At 53.4% G+C, this 11222-nt stretch overlaps 6 protein-coding genes across 6 annotated transcripts; 3 read left to right on the top strand and 3 right to left on the bottom strand.

Annotated features, from left to right (window-relative positions):
- Positions 1-458: 458 nt before the first annotated feature.
- BJX68DRAFT_264652 (putative sexual development protein (LsdA)) lies at positions 459-1584 on the top strand (the record flags this gene model as incomplete). The annotated part of the gene is made up of 2 exons (XM_071045005.1): positions 459-821; positions 874-1584. 2 exons carry the CDS (start codon positions 459-461, stop codon positions 1582-1584), a joined length of 1074 nt encoding a protein of 357 aa, XP_070901623.1.
- Positions 1585-1768: 184 nt separating this feature from the next.
- Positions 1769-3428, bottom strand: BJX68DRAFT_274424 (polysaccharide lyase family 1 protein; the record flags this gene model as incomplete). The annotated part of the gene is made up of 6 exons (XM_071047662.1): positions 1769-2168; positions 2295-2528; positions 2639-2735; positions 2814-2939; positions 3030-3173; positions 3226-3428. The coding sequence occupies 6 exons, from the start codon at positions 3426-3428 to the stop codon at positions 1830-1832; spliced, it is 1143 nt and encodes a 380-aa protein (XP_070901624.1). The 3' UTR covers positions 1769-1829.
- A 1805-nt stretch (positions 3429-5233) lies between these two features.
- On the top strand, positions 5234-6232 carry sdh2 (succinate dehydrogenase iron-sulfur protein subunit SDH2; the record flags this gene model as incomplete). Its single annotated transcript, XM_071042815.1, has 4 exons — positions 5234-5338; positions 5405-5648; positions 5706-5857; positions 5909-6232. 4 exons carry the CDS (start codon positions 5234-5236, stop codon positions 6230-6232), a joined length of 825 nt encoding a protein of 274 aa, XP_070901625.1.
- A 437-nt stretch (positions 6233-6669) lies between these two features.
- Positions 6670-8784, top strand: BJX68DRAFT_33894 (major facilitator superfamily domain-containing protein). Its single transcript, XM_071048995.1, has 3 exons — positions 6670-7179; positions 7240-7570; positions 7631-8784. Exons 1-3 carry the CDS (start codon positions 7107-7109, stop codon positions 8637-8639), a joined length of 1413 nt encoding a protein of 470 aa, XP_070901626.1. The 5' UTR covers positions 6670-7106; the 3' UTR covers positions 8640-8784.
- Positions 8723-9973, bottom strand: BJX68DRAFT_232534 (ceramidase). The gene is made up of 4 exons (XM_071039496.1): positions 9858-9973; positions 9576-9793; positions 9191-9472; positions 8723-9123 (listed from the first exon to the last, which is right to left on the bottom strand). The coding sequence occupies exons 1-4, from the start codon at positions 9908-9910 to the stop codon at positions 8828-8830; spliced, it is 849 nt and encodes a 282-aa protein (XP_070901627.1). The 5' UTR covers positions 9911-9973; the 3' UTR covers positions 8723-8827.
- Positions 9974-10103: 130 nt separating this feature from the next.
- On the bottom strand, positions 10104-11134 carry BJX68DRAFT_232536 (class II fructose-bisphosphate aldolase). Its single transcript, XM_071039497.1, has one exon. It carries the CDS (start codon positions 11036-11038, stop codon positions 10163-10165), a length of 876 nt encoding a protein of 291 aa, XP_070901628.1. The 5' UTR covers positions 11039-11134; the 3' UTR covers positions 10104-10162.
- Positions 11135-11222: the final 88 nt, after the last annotated feature.

Here is an 11222-nt window from a genome sequence, read left to right on the forward strand (position 1 = left end):
TCGGAGTTAAGCAGGTTGGAATACGACCCGGACCGGCGGTTTGGGAAGACATAGACTTTGGGGAGTTGGGCTTAAGGTTCATGGAAGCCAGCCATTCCTGGTACGAGGGATCCAGCTTGGTCTAGATCTCGAGAATCTGGAATGGACTCCGGACGGTACAAGATGTGGTGCTTCGGCCAAGTGGGGGTGAGCTCCTGCCGAATCGAGCTGTCGGGGCCAGGGACAGCTCTTGCCCTAATCAGGGCCGCCGAGAGTGAGGCTCTTTTCCTGCTGCAGCAAGTATCGCGAACAAGGAAGGAGCGCTGGAGAGCCCGTCGATGGGCATCAAAACAGCTAACCCCCCTCCCCCTGTTTTCTCTTGCCAGCCTCTTCCTCGTTCTCATCCATATCCATTCTTTGACCCTTCACACCTAAACTACCTTTGCGTTATCACAACAACGTATCATTATCTCGCCAAGATGCATTTCTCACCGTCCCTCATTGCTCTGCTTTCCGCTGCCCCCTTCTCTCTTGCTGCTCCAACTCCGAGAGACGAGCCAGTCTCTTATCCTCCCTTGCCAGATGGCCTGCCCAACCCGAGCCCAGAGCAGCTTCAGAAGATCGAGAAGGAAGCCCATGGCACACTTCCAGGCCTACCTCTGCCCACCAACATTAGCGAAGCAGGTGCCGAGAATCTGCAGCTGATTGCCTTCAACCAGCACATCGAGGTCGCCTTCTTCGACGAGCTCATCTTCAACATCACCCACAAGGTCAAGGGGTACGAGCTTCCGAATCCCGTCGAATTGGAGTTTACGCTTCGGAGCTTGGAAACCATTCTTGCAGTAAGTGTCTCTCCAACTCGAAAGTAGGGATCGAGGCCTGACTGTCATCTAGCAAGAGAAGGTGCACGCCTTGACAGCCAACGAGGCTCTTCGACGCTTTGGCAGACAGACCATACTGCCATGCGCTTACAACTTCCCTGTGGCCACATTGCGGGACGCCATCATCCTGGCTGGCACCTTTACTTCCCATTTCATCGGCACACTTCAGGACATGACTGAGCGCTTTGCGGCAAACAACGACAACGCCTTGACGGGTCTGCTCGCTGCCACAATCGCCAACCAAGGCACACAGCTGGGCTGGTTCAGAGTGTTCCTTGACAAGTACCCCAGCGAGGCCCCAACATTGACCAGGAGCGACGTCAACTTTGGCTTCACCTACGCCCAGACCTTTGTTGTGCCCGGCAGCTGCCCGAACATCCATGAAATCAAGCTGCGGACATTCCTGCCCTTGGAGATCGTCACACTCCCAGCGTCTCGCACCAGCAAGATCAAGCTCTCTTGGACCCACGTTGTCGATGACAAGAAGGAAAATACCCTGTGGCTGGCCTATGTCAACCAGTTGAACGTCCCCACTTATGTTCCGCTACAGGTCGTCTCTTGCGATGGTCACAAGACTGTTGCTGTCGCTGTTTTCCCGTATGACGAGTTCCTGCTCAACGGCTTGACAATCGCGGCTGTTGTCGATCGACAGGGACCGTTTGCTAATGTTGTCGCGGTGGCTCAATCGACTGTCTATGGCCCGGCACTGATTGTTGTGGAGTAAGGGACTGTCTATTCCTAGGTGTGGTATTTCTATATGGACTGTATGATCGAACTTGGCTAGCAGGCTAGCCTTTCACATTGGTATTAATAGTACAGTGGAAATTGACGCGCACGATGTTCACCGAGCGTAGTCGTAGTTGTACCTAGGGTAGTCCATCCGAGCGGTAGGTACAAACTAGAGAAGTGAAATGATCTCCCCGTTGCGTGGGCCAACAGAGGAACTTGTTATTGCCTGTCGCGCGAGGCTTAGATGGTGCCGTGACCGGCGGAAGCAGACACGCTGGCCACAACCTCGGAGTAGGCAGAGGCAGAGGCAATGTTGTTGCCCTTAAAGTTGGCGAGGAAGTCGGTGTCAGCCTGGTTGAAAGTGCCAGAGCTTCCAAATCCGTTCATCTCACAAGCGCGGCCAAGATATGTCGAGCAGACCTCGTTCGCAGAAGTCGAAGGCGAGGAGAAGAGCTGTCCATCAATGGGATCCTCCACAACAGTGCCGATGTTCTGGAACACATTGCCCTCGGCAAGAACCATACCACCAGAGCCAATCTCGAAAGCATGGCCGGAGTTGTCATACCAGTAGTTGTTGACCTGTCAGATACCCCATTAGCCTGCCTTGCCTTAACCCCCTCAGAATAACACAAAACAAACTCTCTCCTCAACACCGAAAAGGAGAAAGGAGATAGGAGATAGGGAGATAGCCCGGAAGCAACATACAGCATGCAAAAGCGTGTTCCCCTGAACCTTGGGGGCACGTCCACTGGTGTGGTAGATGTAGTTACCCTTGAGGGTGACGAGATCGTTCGAGCCGTCGAGGTAGATGCCCCAGTAGTGGTAGCCGTCGCAGGTCGCGGACCAGGAGGTCTCGCCGTCGATGAAGGAGTTGGAGATTGTCACGCGGTTGTCGGCTTGTGTGCCTAGGACAATGTGTTGGCGGCCGATGCGGGCGGTCTGGTGGTTGAATAGTTAGAATGGCTAGATGGGCAGATTGATTCGAGTGTAAGGGGTAGGATGATGGTGATTGGGATTTGGATCTGGTCTGTATGAGTGTGTGTGCTTACAGTAACGTGGTCAATCCAGACGAGGTCAACGTCGTTCAGGGTGATGGCATCTCCACCCCAGACGTACTGAGGGTTGATGTCGGTGATTGCGATGTTCCTGGGAGGGAAAAATGTGAGCTTGTCGGTCGTTGCTTATATATCCCGCAGGAGTGAAGTGGGAAAACGGATGGCATACTGGATAATAATGTTGCTAACACCGCTAACAAGACGCAGACCCTTGCCCTTGATGACACCGGCGTCGCCCTGGCCAAGGATGGTCTTGTCGGAGTTGACAGTGATACCGAGGCTACCGGCGTTGTCACTGTGGTTTCGTTTTAGAAAATGTGAAACATGTAGGGGCCAGCCGAGGTGGCTGGCTGAGCAAATGTAGCCTTGATGGAATGGAACATACTATGTAACAGACACGGACGGGGCATCGGGTTGATAGTTCGTGCACCAGTCGTTCTGATTGATGGCGACCTGGCACCCGGAGGCGGTTCCGTAGGGTGCGCAGCCGGTCTCGGTGGTTGTGCCCTCGCTGCCGGTGAAGTCGAAGCTGGAAGCTCATTAGAAATCGAGGATTGGTAGTGTGGTTTGGGGAGGTATACGTCTTGGTAAGGACAATGACACGCGCCTGGTCGTCCCCAAGGTACGAGACCAGCTCGTCGATGGAGTCCGGGTAGACGGGGTCGGCGCTGCCACCACCGGTTACGCCTTTAGCGAATCCCTCTGCGGCTCCGGTGACGCTGATGGCGGCGACGGTGCTGCTGAGAGCCGCCGTGGCGAGGGTAAGAAGGGAGACCGATCTCATGGTGAAAGGAGCGAATGGACCAGCCGGAAAATAAACAAGGAAACGAGGAAAATTCAAAGAGAGACTGAGTTGGGACACAGAGGTAAAGATTTCTACGTGAGCGGAGGGGCTATGGGTTTTATATTCTGGTTGGCGTTGAAATAAGATGTTTGATATTAGGTAACGGAGGTGCTAGTCTCTTGCTTGTCCGCCAGGTGCTGGGTTATATTGGGATCCATTATATGGTATCAGATATAGAGGGAGGAGCCCGTAGGGCGAGGAGCGTTCTTCACGGAACACCTTTGGAAGTTGGGACGATGGAGAGCAGATGGGGCGGAGGAGATTGGCCGCGTTTCAAGATGTCCACTAATAACGAGGTCCGGCACTTGGTGTTAGTTCCTGGTAAACAAGCAATTCCTCCGTCTTGGCGAAGTTGAGATGGTGCTTGACGCTCTTGTCCGTCTATCTTGCTGATCTGCCAAGTTCGACAGCTATGACTGCTGGAAAATTTTTGCGACTGTGTTACTGATCGTGGACCGTGCTGCAAGAACACTTGAGGCGACGGAGTTTGTGCGGGGTTCGCTGACGATCCGGAAAGTCGTCCATGTCAGAGACAGAAACAGCTCCCAAACCCAAGTCAACTCCACGCCGCCAGGGGTTCTTCACCTCCTGGTTGACGTTATCGAAGATTGTGGTGTTGATCCACTGTGGATAACAAGTCAGCCCGTCTGGTCCACAAAGTGGCTCTAACCTTCATATCTGATAATATGTTAAAGAGAACCATGAGAGCACGTTTTTATGAGCTTGTCTCGATATTTGTGATGGAGCAGTGTCATAATCTAAGGTCCCGTCAAAGCCCAGCGGCCCGGAGTAACCGTCAAGCTTCGTGGACGTCAGCCATACTGTACCTGAGACGGCGCTAGACTGCGAGGTGCCACTCGATACCTCGTCGGGGGAACACCAGTCGGGTTATTTGACTGAAGAGTTCGACGCGCAATCCAGGCTTCGAAGGGGTGAGGTGACCGTGTGATGAGAAAGACTCGATGGTCCAGACTTATAAAGCATTATTTCCTAGGGCTGTCGGAGAACCTTCCGAGCGTTTCGGACTGGTCTCAGACTTGTGCTAGGGAAAAAAGTGAGGGACGGCACAGCCAGACTGTTGTTGCCTTGATGCCTCACCAGAACCGGCTTGCAGCCTGAGGCTGCTCAGCGTCTGCAAGGCAAGTTGATGCCTGAAATGGCTTTATGCCTTAGCGGATCACATGAGGCGCGGCACGGCAGTTCGGTAGTCTTCCTTTCGCCCATTTCCCGAGTCGGGTTCCAGGCTTTTAGCGGAGGGAAGGATGTAGTCGGAAGGTGAGCAGACATATCAGGCGTGCACAGACACGATTTTTATTCAAACATCCGGACCGAATGAAAAGTATTTGTAGAAGCAGACTGCAGTAAACATCAACAGTCGGCGTTGGAAGCATGCCTGGAGTAGTGGCCGAGGGAAGATTCAAAGGCCGTGTCCGCCCGACGCTTGGTTTTAGCCCGTGCGTGATTGGCGGAAGGGGGCTGAGTCAGCGCAGAGCCGACCGCCAGACCCGAGGTTACCTTCTGTGGCAGAAAGGCGAGCTCTTCGTGACGATTGAACATCGTGGACTCTTGATCCTCGCTTCTTCGAGACTCTGTTCGGTCATTGCCACCGGTAGACTTTTGTTTCCGGATCCTCTCCTCTCCTCTCTCCTTTCCTGCCATCTGCTCGCTACATTGACCCTGTTCTCCTCCTACTGCTCTCCCTTCGCCTTTTCGCTCCCAGGTTCGGATTGAAGGAAAAAGTCACAATGGCCTCTCTTCGCACAACTTCGCGCCTTCTCGCCTCCTCGAGGCCGCTCTTCCGCCCTGCGACTTTTGCTCGCACATATGCGACTGTCGAGTCTGGTGTTCAGGTGAGCAGAATTAATCGCATTGGCACTTGAACTTGTCGCGTTTGCTAAGACTGGGAATGTGTGTAGGAGCCCGCGCCCAAGGTCAAGAAGTTCCAAGTCTACCGCTGGAATCCCGACACCCCCTCCGAGAAGCCCAAGATGCAGACCTACGAGCTGGACCTCAACAAGACCGGCCCTATGATGCTGGATGCGCTCATCCGAATCAAGAACGAAATCGACCCCACCCTGACCTTCCGAAGGAGTTGCCGAGAGGGTATCTGCGGAAGTTGCGCGATGAACATTGACGGAGTCAACACTCTTGCTTGCTTGTGTATGTGATTTCGTTGGCTGAGGAAGGATTGGAACAGTCGAGTTAACAACCGGACAGGTCGCATTCCCACAGACACCGCCAAGGAGTCTCGCATCTACCCATTGCCACACACATACGTTGTCAAGGATCTCGTGCCCGATTTGACCCAGTTCTACAAGCAGTACAAGTCCATCAAGCCTTACCTGCAGCGCGATACCCCCTCCGAGGACGTGAGTTGATCGCATTTCGCAGTCGATTGCTCGAATACTTACATTGCCTAGGGCCTCGAGTACCGTCAAAGCCCCGAAGAGCGTAAGAAGCTCGACGGCCTCTACGAGTGCATTCTGTGCGCCTGCTGCTCAACCTCCTGCCCCTCGTACTGGTGGAACTCCGAGGAGTACCTCGGACCCGCCATCCTCCTCCAGTCCTACCGTTGGCTCGTCGATTCCCGTGACGAGAAGACCGCCGAGCGCAAGCACGCCCTGGATAACAGCATGAGCGTCTACCGTTGCCACACCATCCTCAACTGCACACGGACGTGCCCCAAGGGTCTCAACCCTGCGCGCGCGATTGCGGAGATCAAGAAGATGATGGCAGCTCACTAGAGTGCGGAAAATAGAAGCAAAGCAGAAGATCAAAATCGTTTCATTCTCTTCCTTCTTTAGCATTTCTGGTTGCCATTCCCATGTACTTTCCTTTTCTCTTTTGTCTCGTGATCTCGTTTTATTCCCTGTTTTGAGGCCATTTGACGTCGGATGTTTCAATAGGTGTAAATGTGTGAATATTCATTTCTAGCAATGGTGGACGAACCAATCAACCATATTCAACTTACGCATTGTCAGATTCCGCAGTCTCTTATTATGTTTTCGTGCTCGACAGATTCAGGTCATGTGATGCTATAGATGGGCTGCAGTGACGATCGCGTCGATCAGCGTTGGACTACCGAAACCGTTGACAAGCCTCTCAGGCTCCGGCTCTGACAGTCAACAGAGACAGGCTGCGGATCTGGTTCGTATATCTGTAGCTTGATCAAGGTCGGATGCACTCAGGGATTGTGATGCTACCCATGCATATCACGTTACTTTGTGGCACCCTCCATCGCTTGTCCAGGATCAGTTTGTCTGTCCCGGACATTTATCACCAATCATTCTTTTCAACCTGCTGCATGACCGTCTTCCCTTCTGATTGAAATAGCAAGAGGCTGATTTTCCTTGTGATCAATCTGATCATATTCTCGAAACAGTCATCACCCTATTTGCCTCTAATTCTTCTCTCAAAATGCAGCGCCCGATCCCTGGTGTTTCAGGGATACATGATTACATGTCGTGCAGGTGGCTCGTTTTTTGCTTCTTCCGCACTGCCCAGGCTGCTATGAAAATGATACACTCACGAGATAACGTCGGTCAATCCCCTTTATATATTTGACACGAACATGCCCGGCTCCGCTAGAGGTCAAGATCGAGCTAGACCTTGAGATCGATGGCGGACCGAACCATGGCGCACTGGCGCGTTCTGGCTGCTGTTGGGATGATGAACTGGGGTGTTTATTTTAGTATGTCACGAGTATACTCCTGTCTACTATTGTACTGATACCCTGCTGACCACGGTCTAGTCTACGACATGCCAGCATCTCTGTCGACCCCTCTGTCAAAGCACCTCTCGTTTTCAGATCACCAGACGGCATATCTAGTATCGCTGTTGTACTCGGTCTACTCAGTCCCAAACACCGTCCTCCCCTTCTTTGCTGGAACGGCCGTACAACGGTTCGGGGAGAGGACACTCCTCATCGGGATTGTGTCCAGTATCGCACTGGGACAGCTGCTCTTCGCACTTGCCGTGCAGACAAAGATCGAGCTCGGGATGATTATCGGGCGCGCATTTATAGGTCTCGGAGGAGAGGTGGTAGCCGTTCTTGGATGCGAGATTATTACCCGCTGGTTCCAGTGATTGCCCTCCTCATCTTGCATGTAGCACTGGAGTATGCTAATTTCTCTTTCACCAAGACACAACCGCCTCTCGCTAGCCCTCGCAATCAACCTCTGTTTGGCACGATTCGGAAGCGTCTCGAACTCTATCATCATACCAATCCTGATCGAGCCGTACGGCGTCGTCACAGTGACCTGGCTCGCTACGCTCCTATCGCTCGGCATGCCAATAATTGGCTTGATTTCCCTCCTCACAACCCCGGATCCAGCGACAGAGGCAGACGAAACACTGCTTACCCCAGAGTATCCGGACACCAACCTCCCCGCCAAACCCATTTCAGCAATCTCCTCCCTCCGCCACTTCCCGCGAGTTTTCTGGCACTTGGCAATCATCTGCCTCTTGAGCTACAGCTGCATCAACACATTCACAAACTCCGCGCAACGCCTGCTCGCCACGCGGTTCTATGACGGAGATCAAGCTGCCGCGGGCGAGGCAGTCAGCATCCTCTTCATGCTCTCGGGATTCCTCGTTCCGCCGTTCGGATTCCTCCTCGATACTTTGGACTCGAGCGGGTACCCGCGCGCTTTGATTACGAGTAATGCGCTTCTCTGCCTCGCGCATGGGATCTTCTTGACATGTTCGGTTTCGAGTCCCGTTGTTCCGCTTTGTCTTCTGGGGGCTGCGGATGCGCTTTTGGGCGTTGCGTTTTGGGGGAGTGTTACGCGGTGTTTACTCAGCTTTGCCTCCCAGGTCCATGTCGAAGCACAACCTCATGTCATCTCCAACTGCAGTACAACGTACAAGGATGAACCCGACCGACTGCTCTCCGGCAATCTAGATACCGCAGCCGTCTCCATCGAAGAAGGTGCCAATCCCGGCATACTCCCTATGCATGGCGAGGCGATCCGAACCCTCGGTCTAGGGATTATGACCAGCTTGATGAATATCTGTACAACAATTGTCCCGCTATTCCTGGCCGTTGTCGAAAATGCAGAGGGTTTCATGGGGTTAGAGGTTGTTTTTCTGACCTTGGCGTTTGTAGGGTGTGTGGTTTGTGTGAGGTTGGCGTGGACTTGGGAGCTTTAGTGTGTCTGAGAATGAGGATGAGGATGGGACACTAAGTCTATAGATCTATTGATTTTTCGGTCCAACTTTGACTCGCGCTCGTTTCCACGACGGAAATTCGCAACCCCTAGGATATATATATATATATAACGAGTCTATAATCCATACTTGCTTTCGATCACCTTTCCATTTAGCACATAAACACCCGATCATTTCCCCTTCTTTCCCTCTCCTTGTTCACTCCTGGCCCAAGCATCCCAAGCCCTCGAAACAACATTGATCGGAAACGCCATCTCACCCGTCGGATCCCCATGGACCTCACCAGCAGTAATCATATCGACAATCGCAACGGCCACATACCCACCGATCCCCGTAAAGACATGCCACCAGCCGTGCAGCTCAAAGAGAAAAGCCAACGGTGTCCCGACAGTCCGTCGCACGTCGAGGAGATGCCCGCAGAACCACGTGTCGACTAGCCAGACGGTGTAGCCGAATATGAAGCAGACTGGGTTGGTTGTTAGTTACGAAGGCCGTTAGGCTTTATGGATAGGATAAAACAAAGGGAGGCGTACAAAGCCCAAACCTCGAAACCCCGCGAACCTTCAACCGGATCCCCATATTGGGAATCTGCTGCGGGATCGCCTTCATCGTGCGCGTCGTGATGAGAAGCACGGCCAGACCAAATGACACGGCATGAAGCAGGAACTCGTCCATGACCATGTGCACGACCATGACGACGGTAAAGATCGCGCCGAGGATCCCGCCCACGAGACGCGTGTACTGCGCGCTCGTTTGGAAGGTTAGGATGCGGTAGAGGAGCGGTGTTGTTAGGAGGTGCATTGAGAGTTCGTCCGCTGGATAGATTATTAGTGCGGTACAGGACCAAGTAGTCACTAATTGCAAAGCAAAATATTCAAGAGGGAGGAAGCGATCAAAAAGGAAAAAAAAAAAACATACACATCTGCGTATGATACTTGAGCGTCATATGGTACCCGCCCGAACAAACGCCGACACCAACCAGCCCGAGATATGGGATACAGCGGGAGAGCGATGCCTGTCCGCGGCGGCGCAGCTGAACGAGGCCATACAGGCCAAACAGGCAGTAGACGCCGCTGCTGAGGGTGTTGATGAATTCGGCGACGTAGCGGGTGACGACGTAGTCTTCTTCGCAGAAGCTGGCGAACAAATTAGCATATTAATATAGGTATGGGGATCCAGGGGAGGATATAGAGGGTTTACTTTAGATACGAGGTCTGAGGACCCCAAAAGGGCTCGATGATTGACGAGTCCATGGCGGTTGATTGGTGAGAAGTCGTGAGGAGGAACTTTGGGAGGAACGAGGACTGGAATTCTCAAGTGGCTGCGGAGACGCGCGGACGCTGCGAAATTGGCGGCCCCACTTTATACAAGGGACAACAATGTGAATAATAATAATGGGATTGTGACGAGTCAGCATTTGTTAATAACAACCACGGTGAATAACGCTACACTATTCATGTATCCATTGTTATGCAGCATCCATAATATACTACCGCAAAATATCGCTAAGCAGACACAGGATATCTCCCTGAACTCCCCAACATGTCCATACACCTCTCGACAGCCTTTTGCATCTCATCGGTGACCTCCTCCAGCAGCCCCGTCAGCGGCACATTCCCGGCCTTTTCCCTCTGAACCCGAATATACTCATTATTCAACACCTTGTTGATATTCACCTTGCTCACCCCACACTCGATGCACTTGCGGAAAATCTCCTCGGTAAACGGATCCGCCCCATGCAGCACCAGCCGCACCCTCTCGCCAACCCTCTCCTTGATACTCTTCAACCGCTCGTACTCCAACTGGATGCCCCGGGGTCCATACTCGCCATGCACGTTCCCAAACGCCGGGGCCAGCCAGTCAATCCCCGTATCCACAAACTCCTCGCTCTCCTCAGGCGTCGTAAGCACACCCTCCAGATCAACCGTATCCGCAACCCCATCCTCCCCACCCTCAATCCGTCCCGGCTCCGCCTCCGTCGCGATCCCCCGCGCGTGACAATACTCCACAAGCTCCCTCGTCAACCGCAGATTCTCCTCCTTCTCATAGTGGCTCATATCGACCATGATACTATCGAACCCGCCGAGGTCCGCCGCCCGCCGAATCATCTCGGGGGTCTGCGCGTGGTCCATGTGGACGGTGACGGGCACGGAGGCGTTGCGCGCTGCTTCGGCGGCGGCGTGCACGAGGATCCCGTCGGCGTATTGGACCGCCCAGGGGAAGAGCTGGATCATTGCTGGGGAGCGCTTTGCTTCGGCGGCGCGCACGGTCGCGAGGATGCCTTCGAGGTTGTAGACGCACATTGCGGGGATGGCGTAGTTGTTTTCGAAGGCGTGGTTGGTTATGCGCAGGGCGCGGTGGTTGGGGTCTTGGAGGGGCATTTTCACTGTTTGTCTTCTTTTTTCGCTCCTTTTGGGCTTCGTTGGATGAATTGAGGAAAGGAGGATAAAGGAAAGAAAGGAGGAGAGGTGGTCAATTGAGGATGGATGGCAGATGGGGAGTGCCTGGCAGACCCCTCCTTTATACTCTCCACTTCCATGTGATGTGCGCCCGGAGTTGGTCCGA

The sequence above is a fragment of the Aspergillus pseudodeflectus genome (assembly GCF_044049435.1).
Source record: "Aspergillus pseudodeflectus strain CBS 756.74 chromosome Unknown BJX68scaffold_11, whole genome shotgun sequence".
NCBI classification, from domain to species: domain Eukaryota; kingdom Fungi; phylum Ascomycota; class Eurotiomycetes; order Eurotiales; family Aspergillaceae; genus Aspergillus; species Aspergillus pseudodeflectus.